The following is a 14,969-nucleotide window of genomic DNA, read 5'->3' as shown; positions in this document are numbered from 1 at the left end:
AGTGGACACGGTATCTAAAAACTCGATGCTGTGTCTGATCCACTCATACCAGCACAACACACACTAACACACCACCACCAAGTCATTGTCACTGCAGTGCTGAGAATCATCCACCACCAAAATAATACCTACTCTGTGGGGGTCCTGTGGTGGTCCTGACCATTAAAGAACAGTGTGAAAGCAGGCTAAAAAAGTATGTAGAGAAATAGATGGATTACAGTCAGTAATTGTAGAATTTCAAAGTGCTTCTATATGGTAAGTGGAGCTGATAAAATGGACAGTGAGTGGGTTTTAATGTTATGGCTGATCAGTGTATATCATCTACAAAGAAACAGAAGATGAGAAAATAAAAATAAATAAAATCTGGCCCTAAAAGTTTTTCTAAAATAAAAAATAAGCAAAAATTTTAAAAGCAAACCAACACACAAAAAGAATGAGGTTTTATTAAAAAAAAACCCCCAAAAAAACCTTTTAAACTAAAAGAAATAAATTGAAATTAAACTGAATGAAAATTGTTAAAATTGTATCTATAATAACACTGGTGTGAAGTGGAAATCCACTTAGCAGTTACACAAGAGCACAGATATGGCCCAGGAATGGGATTGAAGTGGGAGAGGAAATAGCAGATTTGGATACTCCTGGTCCTCTTTTTCTTGTTTTTATTTCATCTTCTGGGAACAAGGACGACAAACAGTGATGTGTGGATGAGATATGTGAGTGACAACAAATAGCAGTATTACGCTTTCCCTGTTTCATCTGTATCTTTCTCTCTCTCCTCCAGCCTTTGTCCCACCAGGCTTGATCTCAGACATAGTATTCTTTATCTTTGTTCTTCTTGCTCTTGGTGCCCGTTTTGGTAGTTCCACACTGTTTTTCCTTCACCAGTGTGCCATTGCTTTGAGTGGCTGAATTGCTTATGTAGTTACGACTCTGGTCCACCTGGTACGATCCTTCATCACGGTTGCGATATTTATACATAGCATACAGGAGGATGAGGATGCACAGGGCGGCCGCTGCAACGATGCCTACCACCATTCCTGTGGTGCTGCTGGACTCACGGATCACCTCGACTGCTCCTGGTGGTCCTCTGTTTGGATTGGAGGATTCTGTGGTGGGGAAATTGGGAGAGTTGGTTATACCAGGAATGTGTCTGTGTCGCCCGCCATGTTCAGGATCACCAGAGGGCTGAACAGGTGGCAAGAGGAACTGATCACGGGTGTTCATTTTGCCTGCCGGGATATTGGAACCACTATTAATGCCATGTCTAAGCCGGGGTGGGGCTTGAGTAGGAAAAGATGGGAGTAGGGGCCACTCGGAGATAGGAGTGTGGTGAGAAACGTGGCGATCTCCACGTGGGTTTTCGGCTACTGTGGGTGGAGGTGGAAGCACAGTACGATCAGTGACTAGGGGGGAGTTTTTGTAATAGTCCTCGTCATCCGACTCGGTCATCTCTCCCGAGCCGTAAGCCGAGACTTCCATGGTCTCATCACAGTCCTCCTGGTCCAGAGGACATGGTGCATGGCCATTTGATGGGGACAGAGACTCTTTAGTGGTCTCAAACAGTGTGAGGAAAGGGTGGTAAGTAGGGGGTGGAGGTATTACTGGGTAGCGTGTTGCAACTGAAGGGGGATCTAGGGAATCCACGGTTATTATGGGCAACACTAGTTCACCTCCTAGGACAAGAACAGATGGGGAAAAAGAGTGTTAGTATAAAACTGAGCAAAACACAGTCAGAACACAAGCAGAACTATTATTACAAAAGTACTATGACTTAAAATGAGGTTAGTGAGTTTAGTTAGTGAATTGTGATTTCTTGTAAATGTTAATTATATCTGACTACATCTGTACTGATCTAATATCAATTTATATGGTAACAGTACACAGTTACAAAACATGGTTTATTTTGTGTATATAAGCCATCTGAACTAAGCTACCTTTACTAACTATTCTAAGCTGCAAACTACAGAATCCAATGTTATGGTTAGTCAGGTTATTTTTTAAATATACTATGGTATAGAAACAGTGCTATATGTTAATACTAACCACTAAATATTCTGACTCTCACAAATCAGATGTGTTAAACAAGATAGTAAACCATATAGTACAGGTCACTTACATCAACAAATTGGCCGCATGATTTTTGCATGAAAAAAAAAATTACAAAAAGAAAGCTGTGTAAGATAGTTCCTGAATGGTAATCAACAATGTTCACTCCAGTTTCTAAATGTCTTCAAAATAGCCATTCAGTGTTTATTGCACAAGTTTAATAAAGCATTTAATACCTCTTCCCCATGGGCATTATGATGATGGAGAGGACTTATTATAACCTTATTATATTTTATATATATAATATTCCTTATATTAAATTAATATTCGCAGATACCCCCCAAAAACATAATCAACTCTTTCACCAGAAATTTCAGCTTGTAAATAACCTCTAGTCCCTAAAATTTATTGCTATGTTGCTATGTATGTATTGTGTGTTAAACACTCATGGTCAAATTGTATGTCTTGTGTATTTTCTAACTGAGTTTTTGCTGCAGTTTTAAATTTTTTAAAGACCTTTTTATTTACCACAAGAATTCACCAGCGTGCTTATTGTCGCGGTGTATCTTCCACCCAGCGCGAAGGCGAAGGAAGCGTTGAGCGAACTTTACAGAGCCATCAGCGAACTGCAGAACACTCATCCAGACGGACTGTTTATTATCGCTGGGGACTTTAATCATGCAAATCTCAAGTCTGTTCTCTCTAAATTCCATCAGCATGTGGACTTTGCTACGAGAGGAGCGAACACGCTGGATAATGTTTACACAAACATTGCCGGTGCGTACCGGGCGGAGCCCCGCCCCCACCTCGGATACTCAGACCACATCTCTGTAATGCTAATTCCAGCATACAGAGCACTCGTCAGGCGCTCCAGACCTGTACAGAAACAGGTGAAAACCTGGCCAGAAGGATCCATCTCTGCTCTTCAGGACTGTTTTGAGTGCACTGACTGGGACATGTTTAGGGAAGCTGCAACATACGGCGATTACACTGATCTAGAGGAGTACACGACTTCAGTGACCTGCTACATCAGCAAATGCATTGAGGACGTCTCTACCACTAGAACCATCACTTCCAGACCCAACCAGAAGCCGTGGATGACTCCAGAGGTGCGTGCACTGCTGAGGGCCCGAGACTCCGCTTTTAAAGCAGGTGACCAGCCGGCTCTGAGAACAGCGAGAGCCAGACTGTCCCGGGCAATCCGAGAAGCGAAGCGCGCACACGGCCAGAACATCCACAGCCACTTCCAGAACAGCGGTGACACACGGCGCTTGTGGCAGGGCATCCAGGCCATCACCAACTACAGGACGACTCCACCCGTCTATGACAGTGATGCCTCCCTTCCAGATGCGCTGAATGACTTCTACGCTCGGTTCGAGGCACAGAACAACATGTTGGCGAGGAAGATGATCCCACCTTGTGACGACCAGGTGCTTCGTCTCACCACAGCGGACGTGAGGAGAACTCTGCACGGAGTCAACCCACGGAAGGCTTCTGGACCAGACAACATTCCTGGCTGAGTGCTCAAAGGATGTGCAGACCAACTGGCAGATGTATTCACTGACATCTTGAACATCTCCCTGAGCAGCGCCATCGTTCCAACGTGCCTCAAGATGACCACCATCGTACCCGTGCCAAAGAAGTCATCTGTGTCATGCTTCAACGACTATCGTCCCGTAGCACTCACGCCTATCATCATGAAGTGCTTCGAGAAACTAGTCATGAGGCATATTAAGACACTACTGCCTCCCACCATGGACCCACTGCAGTTTGCGTACCGTCCTAACCACTCAACGGATGACGCCATATCCACTACACTCCACCTGGCTTCTACACACCTGGAGAGAAAGAACACTTACGTCAGGATGCTGTTCATAGACTTTAGCTCAGCATTCAACACCATCATTCCTCAGCATCTAACTGGAAAGCTGAGCACGCTGGGCCTGAACACCTCTCTCTGCAACTGGATCCTGGATTTCTTGACCGAGAGACCTCAGTCCGTCCGGATCGGTAAGAACACCTCCAGCACCACCACACTGAGCACCGGCGCTCCCCAAGGCTCTGTGCTCAGTCCACTGCTGTTTACTCTGCTTACGCACGACTGTACAGCAATGCACAGCTCGAATTCCATCGTTAAGTTTGCAGACGACACAACTGTGGTGGGACTCATCAGCAACAACGATGAGTCAGCGTACAGAGAGGAGATACAACATCTAACGGACTGGTGCCAAGTCAACAACCTGTCTCTGAATGTGGATAAAACCAAAGAGATGGTCATTGACAGAAAGACACTAAGGGACCACTTCCCACTGCACATCGACGGCTTATCTGTTGAGATCGTCAAGAGCACCAAATTTCTCGGTGTTCATCTGGAAGAGAATCTCACCTGGACCCTCAACACCAGTTCCATCACCAAGAAAACCCAGCAACGTCTCTACTTTTTGAGAAGACTGAGGAAAGCTCATCTGCCACCCCCCATTCTCACCACGTTCTACAGAGGAACAATCGAGAGCATCCTGAGCGGCTGCATCACTGTCTGGTTCGGAAACTGTACTGCGTCGGACCGCAGGACTCTCCAGCGAGTAGTGAGGACAGCTGAAAAGATCATCGGGGTCACTCTTCCATCTCTTACGGACATTTTTAACACCCGCTGCATCCGCAAAGCTCTAAGCATTGTGGACGATCCAACCCATCCATCACATGGACTTTTCACTCTGCTCCCGTCTGGGAGACGATACCGCAGCATCCGGACTAACACAACCAGACTAACACAACACAACTTGAAAAGTCTTTTTGTATTTTAGGCACCTTACCTCCATTGCCAATTTTACTGTTTATTCAAATATTGAAAAGTCTTTTTGTATTTTTGCACCTTATTTACTTTTTAGGTACCTTATCTCCATTGTTAATCTTACGCTGCTAATGTACAACATGTCACTACCTCATGAACCATTGTATCATCTATTCACCATCATGTACTAACACTTGTCTTTAGTCCTGTCTTCTAATTACTTGTTTAGATTAGGGATAATTAGGAATATCTTTTGTAGTTATTTATTATAGGATTTTTTGTATTTATTGTTGTACTTACACTGTTTTGTCTTGCACTTTTTGTACCGTGTTACACCGTGATCCTAGAGGAACGCTGTTTCGTTTCAAAATGTAATTGTATGTAGCTGAAATGACAATAAAACCTCTCTGACTCTCTGACTGACTCTGACTCTTTAGGCGGGCTGAGGCGTAGCTCTGGTAACAAATCACAAGAAACAGTGGACATATTTTATGTCAATCACGTTGACCTGTTTGAATGAGCCGTGATCTACCAGCGTGCACTGTGCGTCCCCCTGCTTTACATATTTTGGATGAATTGGAATAGTGATTGTAGGCTGGTTCTCTTTATTAAACATAAGTTGACCCTTGCAAATGCACTTTTGCCTGAATAGGCATACATTCATTCACCTTAATCTTTCGTGAAAAGCTTTACCCCAAAGAGTGGAGAAGTTTATAGTCATAAAGGGGGGCAATTGAATAATAATGCTAAGAGTTTTAAAATGGAATGCCTAAAAAGCTCATGATTAAATGTCCACATAATTCTTCTATGTTCAGTTGTATATTAATTGTCAGCTAATTAATATATTAATTGTCAGCTACACAGAATTCTGCCTCAACTTGGAATCACTACATTCACTACAAGATTGCGCTGTTATTTAATTGTATACAATGTGGATAAAGGTACAACATACATTTTTGTATTAGCTGATGTTAATATAGATCTACACACTAAATAGATACTTCAATGAAAAAGTTACCAAATATGTTTTTTGTGAAGTACAAAATTTCATGCATTACATGTACAACTGTACTGCTAAACACTGAACACTAAAAATACAATTAAATCATTTAAAATACTTTGTTCTGTAAATTTCAGAAGAATATAGGTAGTCCAGCCTGCTTAGTCTTCATTCATTATGAAGCTAGGGCAAAGATTAATAAATACACTGCCTGCCATTTAAAGCAGAATAGTTACAGTAAATCACACAGAAGTCTTGGCCATGACTATAATTTGTCTAGGAATTTTAGGGCTACACAGAGTCATTTGTAGGTTGTTCACCCCAATAAACAAAAGAATGAAAGAAATCTAGAATGACAAAAGCAACTTTCTTTGGACATGTGGATTGAATATTAAATGTGCATTTTACGTCGACCAATTGATGATATACTAACACCACTGAAAACTGAGATCTCATCAAATCCCTTGCATTATCATGGTCACATTATCACCACAGTTCTTAATTGTGTTTAAAATATTGCAAATTAACATTAACAGATATAAAATACACCATAAAACCTTAATGCTACATCCTAATGTACAATATAAGAAGACCGGTCAAAGGTTATATGAAAGAAAAAAAAATCACAATTACATATTTATATATTTACAATATGTTCTTCTAAAAACATTCATCCTTAGTTTATTAAACAGTCACACCTGTCCCGCATATACCTGTCTTACACCCAGCACAAAACCTTAAATAATAAACCTCACGATCATAATCATAAAGCCTAAAAAGACTAATACTATTTAAACATCTGCTTCATAGCATTTACTTATAAAACTGCATTTAAAAATAAGGCAATTCAAAATGTAATAAATAAATAACACAGTTCTTTTTAGGTTTCGTCCCCAGTCCAACACACACATCACAGACATTTCACAGGAAGAAAAAATAATAATAATTGGGAATAAAATGTTTAAAATCTTAAATTTTTTTATTTAAACTGGATTCTAAAATTATGGTGACTTAAGGTCTAGTCTAGAGTCCATTAGCTCTGCCAACCACTGTGCCAAATTCATAAAACAAACTGACTTTTCAGCTGGTACATTTGTTCTTTCTCTTTTTTTTTGCTCAGTTTGTATGTTTTAAAAATGATGATTTACACTTGTTATTTACACTTATTTACCAAGTCAATAGCCTGCATAAACTCTTGACTGTTTGGATACTTTTAGTCTATTGCTGTTCTATAAATATGACCAAGCTGACTGTACAATAAACCTTTGCCCTTCACTGGTTATGTAAGTAAAACCTGTTCAAACAGGGTTGGACTGTGAAGATATAGTTTTAAATTTATCCACTTAGTGTTTTGCACAAAAAACATGAAATTGATTTGTCTTTTACTGTACTCTGCTTTAAGTTAAAATACATCATGTTCATAACAGTATTAACAGTATCATTATATATCAAGTTTAATGTTATAACAATGCAGTTACAGTAAAAATGCATGTTTGATCATTTACCATGCATTCAGGAATTCTTGCACATTTCCACTGCTAGTTAAATATTACAAAATCTTCATTGTCTGTCAATCAAAACTTGTCTAATGGTAGCTTTTAACATGAACTAAAAGAACAAACAACTGTGTATAAAGGTATCAACATGTCAAAATATGCATTTTGTACAATCTATGTTTAACTTCTACAATATAAAGTGTCTAATTTTACTTTACAGATATCAGCTTTATTAAGTCAAAATGTAAGTTACCAAAACATTGACAAACATTTTCACTAAATGTTAATTTCATAAACTTTAACATTTGACTTAAATTATTGATCAACAATAATTGTACTTCAGCAAAAATTTATTTGGTAACTTTTTTATTTTGCGATTAAGTATGTATGTAGTGTGTAGTACTATATACAAGTTAATATTAACATCAGCTAATAAGAAAATGCATGTTGCACCTTTATCCACATTGTATAACATTTAATTTGGCAGTGCAATCTTTTTATAAATCCCAGTAATGTATTTCATTATTCACAAAAAAGGAAACAGCACTATACCTAAAACTATGCCTTATTTGTGATGGTGGTGGTTGTGGTGTGTGTGTGTGTGTGTGTTTTAATGTAATGTAAAACTTTTTAGTAAGACAGGTGTATGCATGACAGGTTTGACTGTGTAATAAAGTAAAGGATGAATATTTTTAGAAGAACATAATGTAAATATATAAATATGTCATCGTAACTTTCATCTTTCAATCTTTCTTATAACCTTTGAGCAGTCCTGTTTATTTTACATCAGGATGTAGCATTAGGGTTTTATGATGGTGACAGGTGTGAAATAGGTGTGACCATGAAAAGTGAAAACAATAAAGTATACATATGTCTGTCATTATAACTTTCTTTCACATAATCTTTGACCCCTCCCCATGACCAAAAACAATAAATTGTCAAAATTTTACGAAAAGTGTCAACTATTATTTCTCTCTCATGTGTTCGGGAAAGCATGTGCCACCCTCCTCAGACAACAAAAGTATGGTGCATGTGTCAAAAGATATTTAAAAAATAACTAATTATATACATACAATCCTTTTTTTTATTAATATTTCTCAGAACAAATGAATTTATTGTTTTTTATTGATTATTTTTATTTTATTGATTATTGATTTTTGTGTCTTAAGAATGTATACCTTGCTAATAAAAAAGATTTTAAATGTTAGTTTAGTTAAGTTAGAGAATACAACAAAGCTTTTACTGTCATATGGTTTGTGTTATGGTTTGGGGTTTTTAATCATGACCTTGGCAAAACATCAATATTTCATGTACTTTTCAATGGCTGAAGTGAAACCAACCCTATTTTTCTGTTTATAAATCACCAGCTATAGTCATAATCACAGGCCAGAAAGCTAAAAGACAATATAACTTTCACACCAAAAAACTACCAATATAATAAAAGAATACTGAGGTGCTGTATTTGTATTTTTGACCCACAAAAAACTTTTTGTTGACAAAGAATTATGTGTTCCAAACATTCAGTGAGAGAAAAATCATTAAAACACAAATTTTGACCTACAGACAGCTTGAGTACAATGTACTTACCACCAGGCTCACACTCTTCCAGATCCTCATCATCACTAGGGCATTCCGCTGATGCTACTAACAGATCATCTGTGTTCTGAATTAAAAAAAAAAAACTTGTTCATTAAGGTGGTACTTTTGTAAGACGACTCGAAAAGCAATAACTGTTTTTTTATTTAACCCTAAATTAGACATAAAAAGTGGATTTTATTTTTTATCGATGTTTCTTCAATTACACTTAAATGTTTACATACAGTTGTAATTCACATATGTCATGGTTTTGGATTTCAATTCTGAAAAACTTTAGTTCTAAACTCCCTGCCCCAAATGGAAAGAAGGGCCCAGATGCCTCTTTTCGTTGGTGGCAGTCATTCTGCTACGAGCCTTCTGTTGGACTCGCTTGCAGTGACTGACAAAGCACTGCACAGAGTGAAGGTCTGCATCAGTCTCCTGCTCTGGGAACATGGGTGGTTTGGAAAACAATGTAAGTCTTACATTAGACTTGCTTGCAGTGACTGACAAAGCACTGCACAGAGGGAAGGACAGTGTTCTGGTAACATGGGTTGTGAAACAAATTGGCACTCAAACGAAGACATGCCAGAAATAAATGCCTCAGTGATTTAGCTTAAAACAGATGTTTGAAACAAGATGAAGGACTGGTCAAAACTAAATACCAAAGTGTTTGTATTGGTTCTGATGGACTCTCTCCATCTGTCTGTTGTGGATGGAATCTTGGCAGGGCAACTAATTTGCAGGCTTTTGAGAACCTGGCCACTTGACTAATAGTTCTGCCCCAATAAGAAGTAAAGGGACAGGTAGGACCATAGTCAATATGGGAAGGGTCCTCATTGTGCACATACCTGATGCCTGATGCCTTGACATACTCCCATACATTTTTGTACATTAAAAGACACCTACATTTGGTCAGAATGTAAATACATTCACTAACATAGGAGATTGTGTGTATGCTATCATGTATTTGAAAATGGTGTAAATACGTGTGCTTAGACAGTTGGTGAAGGTGTGAGTATTTTTGCTCAGGCAGGTGAGTGTGTCTTTGCAAGCATGCAGTTGGTGCCGTCTGAATACTTTTGGTCAGTTAGGTGAATGTGTGTGTTTCCAAGCTATTGGTTGAGAAGAAGTACAGTAGATTAACCTGCCTTTGAAAATTGTTAGAAGTGAATGGGACAAAAAAGGGGGATAAAAACTAGCATGGTCGTTGAATGGTGGGCACGTATTCAAAAGCTGTATACAAACAGTCATCTCATCAATAGGCCGGACGTTTTAGAGTTGGAATGGTGTTAATATCTCGAAAATTGCTGACGAAAAAAGCCGGACAAAAAAAAAAAAAAAAACAGATTGAATAATAATAATAACTATAGAGATGCATTTCCTGAAAAAAATGTGAGTGTGATTGCAGCTTAGCAGTGGTAGGCGTCTGAATACATTTGGTCATGCAGTTGGTGGAGGTGTGAACGCTTTTGGTCTTGCAATTGGTGGTGTCTGAATACTTTTGGTCTTGCAGTTGGTGGAGGTGTGAACACTTTTGGTCTTGCAGTTGGTGGTGTCTGAATATTTTTGGTCTTGCAGTTGGTGGCGTCCGAACACTTTTGGTCATGCAGTTGGTGGTGTACGAATACTTTTGGTCATGCAGTTGGTGGCGTCCGAATACTCTCATTTCACCCTCACAAAGTCTATATGTAGGCTTACATGACAACACCAATCACTACAAAGCACCTCTTGTTAATACTAATATTTGCACACCTCACCAGGGAAATCCTGTACCCCATTGCTCTTACCTGTGTAACAGTATCTCTCATAGTAGGCGAGCGCTGTTTGCGGGTGGTGGTGGTGGCCATAGTGGTGGTGGTCTCCATAATTGTTGTTGACATATCTGCAAGTGGTGTGGTAGATGTTGTATCCGTAGTGAGGACAGAGGGCACTTCTCCCACCAGACGCAGGTTGCCCTGCACCTGAACGTTTGGGTCCCCCTCAGCTGCCAGCTTCAGTACCTGCAGGCCATTATAGTAAAGACCCGAAACTTGACCCTGAAAATTTCTTCCTTTTTCACCACCACCAATCTTTATGAATGCCTGGCTGTTAAATATTGTTAACTGTCGACCTGTGAGAAGAGAGGCAGACAAATAGAGTAGAGAAAGAAGGAGAAGCAGGAAAAAGAAAGAATGGAAAAGGAAAAAGTAGAGAAAATAAGACCATATGTTTTTGATTTCTTGGATTCTGAACAAAACACAGTATTAAAATAACAATAGTGTGATTACCTACTGCAATCACACTAATAACACAAGAGCCTAAAATCTTTTATACCCGTGGCAGAACACAATTCATATAAATGGTAATTTCTAAATGTAATTTCTGTGTCTCACTAACTTGACCTGCAGCATGTTACAAAAAAAGAGAGATTTGTTTCTCTTTAATCTACAGTACTTTGCAAATGTCAGTCCTCTTTCTATTACTTTCTTCTTTACATTGACATACTAACAGTTGCAATGACCTCTGATAAGGTAAATCATAGGTATTTTTTCAGTATTTCACTGAAGAAGAGGATGGACAGATAAGTAGGTATAAAGAAAAACAGACCATGGCTTTAGAGGTACTTGATGCGATTGATAAAAGAACCTAGACTATGAATTTTTCCCCTATTTTCATCTATTTAGTTATTACATGTACCTGTTTAAGTCTGCCCTATTTCTTCTTATTATTATTAATAGCTACCTATCTAAAAGGGTGAGGAATATGGTAAAGGGTCGCAAATGGGCCGTGGGCCAGAGTTTGGACATCCCTGTGTTAAAGGCACTGGAAAAAGTCAAAGAACAAGATTCTCACAGTGCTTCCTGCCATCTCCAGGTGTGAGTATGCTCTATGCAGCAGGAACATAACAGCTTCCTATCCCTTACATGTGGGTAATAGGCAAACTATAAGGGGTCCTAAGGTGACCAAGCATAAGCCTCTTTATTGACTCCGTCTTTCATTCAGTTCTTGGGGTTCTTAGTCTTTGGCACTGCTCTTTGCTTTTGCTAATGGCCCACTATCAAACCTATTGAAGAAAGTGTTTAGCTCATCTGCTCTCATTAAGCCCTCTTTAGGTTAACGATGGCTTGGCAGTCCACACCTCTTTCATCTTACCCTGCTGACATTTGCTCTCCATTTTTCTTATTTAGTCCTCTTTACTCTCTCTTATTTTCAGCTCCCTTTGAATATTCCTCATGTCATCCCTATCACCAGCCTTAAAGGTCCACTTCTTCATGTTCAGCAAGGCCTTAATGTCATTTGTGATCCATGATTTGTTGAGTACACTGTCTTATTTCCTGGTAGGACAGCTGACATACTGTGCAAATTGGGCAGGATGTACAGTGATGACAATGCGGGTATTTTGGTACTATAAAGACATTTAGAATTTGATGCCTGCAACACATTTAATACCTGCAAAAAGTTGGGACAGAGGCATGTTTAGCACTGTGTTTTGTCAGCTTTCCTATTAATAAGACCTTTTTATTGTTTGGGAACTAAGGACACTAATTGTTGCAGTTGTGCAAGTGTTGCAGTTGTGCAAGTGAAATTCTTCTCCATTTTTGCTTGACTTTAGCTGCTCAACAGTCCGTGGTCACAGTTGGTTTATTCTTCTTTACATGATACACCATGGATTTTCAGTTGGAGACAGATCTGGACTGCAGGCAGGCCAGTCAACCACATGTACTCTGTGTCTATGAATCCACATTGTTGCTTAAAAATTCTATAAACTTTTCACTCTTATTTTGCCTCAGATTCAAGTGATTTGGAGTGTGTTGCAGGCATCACATTCAAAATGTGTTAATATTGTGCTACCTCACCCTAGGTCACCATAGGCGTTGGCTAGTGTGCACAGTAGAAGGCATGCAGGTCAGAGCGTTAGTGGATACAGGCTCAAATGTATTGCTGCTGTGACCTGCTGTTGGGTCCTGCCCAAAAGCGACGTCAGGCAGGTGTGAGATGGGCATCCGCCACCGGGATTTGACTTGGTCTGTTACTGGTGAGACAGATGCTCAGATGTCCATCAGAGAGGAACCTGCCAACCTTGGGGAAACTACTAAGGCTGTGAACAGCGCACCCCAGCTAAGCAACTACAGAATGCAGCACGACAAACAGGGCGTCGTCCGGGAGATTTGGCAACGTAGCAGTTGGAAAAACTCTGGAGTTGACAGAAGCATTTTGCCTGCGGTCACACTGTTTGCCATGACAGAGTCGAGAAATGACAGAGTTGAACGTTTCGTTAATTGGACTTATGCAGCGAACACTCAAAGGACGCATAGGCCCCAGGGGCCACAGAGTTGCCGGGCAGGGGTGTTTGCCGTATTTACATGGTCTTAGTGCCAGGATGGATGCCGTTCACGAGATCAGCCGCCAGCAGCAGAAGTGACAACGTGAGTTCTTGGGAAGAGCCGCTTCAGCTGGGTGCTCAGGTATGGTTGTTTGAACCCAGGTGTCAAAGCTCCTGGGAGGGCTCTTACATGGTGCCCGAGTGTCTTTCAGAGTTTTTCGTGTCCATATGTGACAGCGCACTGTGGTCGTCCACTGTGATAGACTTGCACTGTATTGGCCACGATTAATAGAGGCTAAGTCCGAAAGTCCACCAATTTCAGCGGGCTCCACTACACTGCCACAGCCTGCCTAGCCTTGGCAGGAGCGGTGTCTGCCCCAACACCTCGCTGACTATAAAGTACTGTATCAAGCCCGATCTGTGCTTGTTTAGGCATAGTGAAAGATCTGGTCTCTTCTTTATGCTTTTGTTACTAACTCAGAAGCAGTACCTAATGAAGAGCTGCCTCCTACAAGTAAAAGATAGAAAATGCTTCCTTCCTTCTTGCTGATGCCACAATATTTACAAAATGCAATGATTAGTAAAACATTGGAAATCTTTTCTTTTGTCAATTAAATAAAGATTCAAGAGAATTAACAAATCGCAGATTCTTCTTTTCACTGCATTTTACTAAATGTCTTAATTTCTCTAGAAATGAGATTTGTACTTGGCCTGTCCTGTTAAACCTGTGGACAAGTTCTGAATGTGGCAACTGAAAATCTATTTTTGTCTTTAAACATTTTATGTGTTAGAACTCAATAGCTTAATGTTGAGCTTTGGATAGAAATGTCATGATCTAAGTTCTTAGAAAGGTGCCATCCTTTGACATCCTATGACATCCTTTAGCAGTTGGAAGAAAAATAGGTTAAATTAAAAAGCTTAACTGTTTCTGTCTATGCTCCTATTAGCACTTGGGATCACCACAGGTATGTAGATATTCCTCTTAATTGTATGTATTTATTCTTCTAACCTTGACTTTTTTATTTACTTATGTGTGCTTGTATTTATCTGTATACTACACAGAATAAACAATATAGGACAGTACTCTAGCTATTCATCCTTTATTAGTATTAAAGCTGACCAAGACTATTCTTAACTTAATTGACTTGTTTGTATCACACCACATTGATTTTAGAGTGTGTATAATGCTACACAGGTTGATTTTCGTGCTCTTGTCACAGTGTGAGTGACAGATTTATCTGAGAGTCTTTATGAAGTTGTGTCAATAGCTATGGGAGATCATAAACAGTTCATCTGTCTGAATCCCAGGAGGACTGCTGATGACTTCAGGCTATGATTATACAGATGATTTACAAGCCATATAATTACATGAGATAATTCCTCACTGCAAACAGAGGGTAAAGTATCTCAGTTTACAGCAGTGTATGTACTGCATCCAGGAGTCTCAAGATTATTATTGGAAAAGAAAAATACATCACAACTTATTTGGTCTCTCACACATTTCCGGTCTCTGTATAACAATTATTACTTAAAATTTCTTACATATGATGAGTGCAAACAAAAAGCAGATCAAAGAAAAAGGTAGTCTCTGATTTTATCAAATGTTAAATGCACCTAGGTCCCGGTCCACAGTAAAAACACTGTCCTATCACAAACCTGGTATTCATTACTTTAAGTAAAATGGGCATAGCTAGCTTAAATCGAAAGACTTTAATTATTGACTTGGTTGTTTAAAATGTAGTTTGTGGTATGGCC

The 14,969-nt window shown here is 39.5% G+C and overlaps 1 protein-coding gene across 2 annotated transcripts in view; it reads right to left on the bottom strand.

The window, feature by feature from the left end:
* Positions 1-423: 423 nt before the first annotated feature.
* The window catches only part of nrxn2b (neurexin 2b), an 810,738-nt gene continuing 796,192 nt past the window's right edge, over positions 424-14,969 (bottom strand). Inside the window, exons 17-20 of one of the 2 annotated variants that reach the window (XM_063008257.1) lie at positions 10,699-11,021; positions 8,924-8,996; positions 4,287-4,292; positions 424-1,673 (exon numbers count right to left, since the gene is read on the bottom strand). In XM_063008257.1, the coding sequence (XP_062864327.1) occupies positions 805-1,673; positions 4,287-4,292; positions 8,924-8,996; positions 10,699-11,021 (1,271 nt within the window). In that variant the 3' untranslated portion in view covers positions 424-804. Of the gene's footprint in view, positions 1,674-4,286; positions 4,293-8,920; positions 8,997-10,698; positions 11,022-14,969 lie in introns of both variants that reach the window. The other variant, XM_063008256.1, reaches the window with a different exon arrangement.

This window comes from Trichomycterus rosablanca, chromosome 14, assembly GCF_030014385.1.
Source record: "Trichomycterus rosablanca isolate fTriRos1 chromosome 14, fTriRos1.hap1, whole genome shotgun sequence".
NCBI classification, from domain to species: domain Eukaryota; kingdom Metazoa; phylum Chordata; class Actinopteri; order Siluriformes; family Trichomycteridae; genus Trichomycterus; species Trichomycterus rosablanca.
The sequence above is the reverse complement of the archived record's forward strand: the minus strand, read 5'-3'. Positions and strand labels throughout refer to the sequence as shown.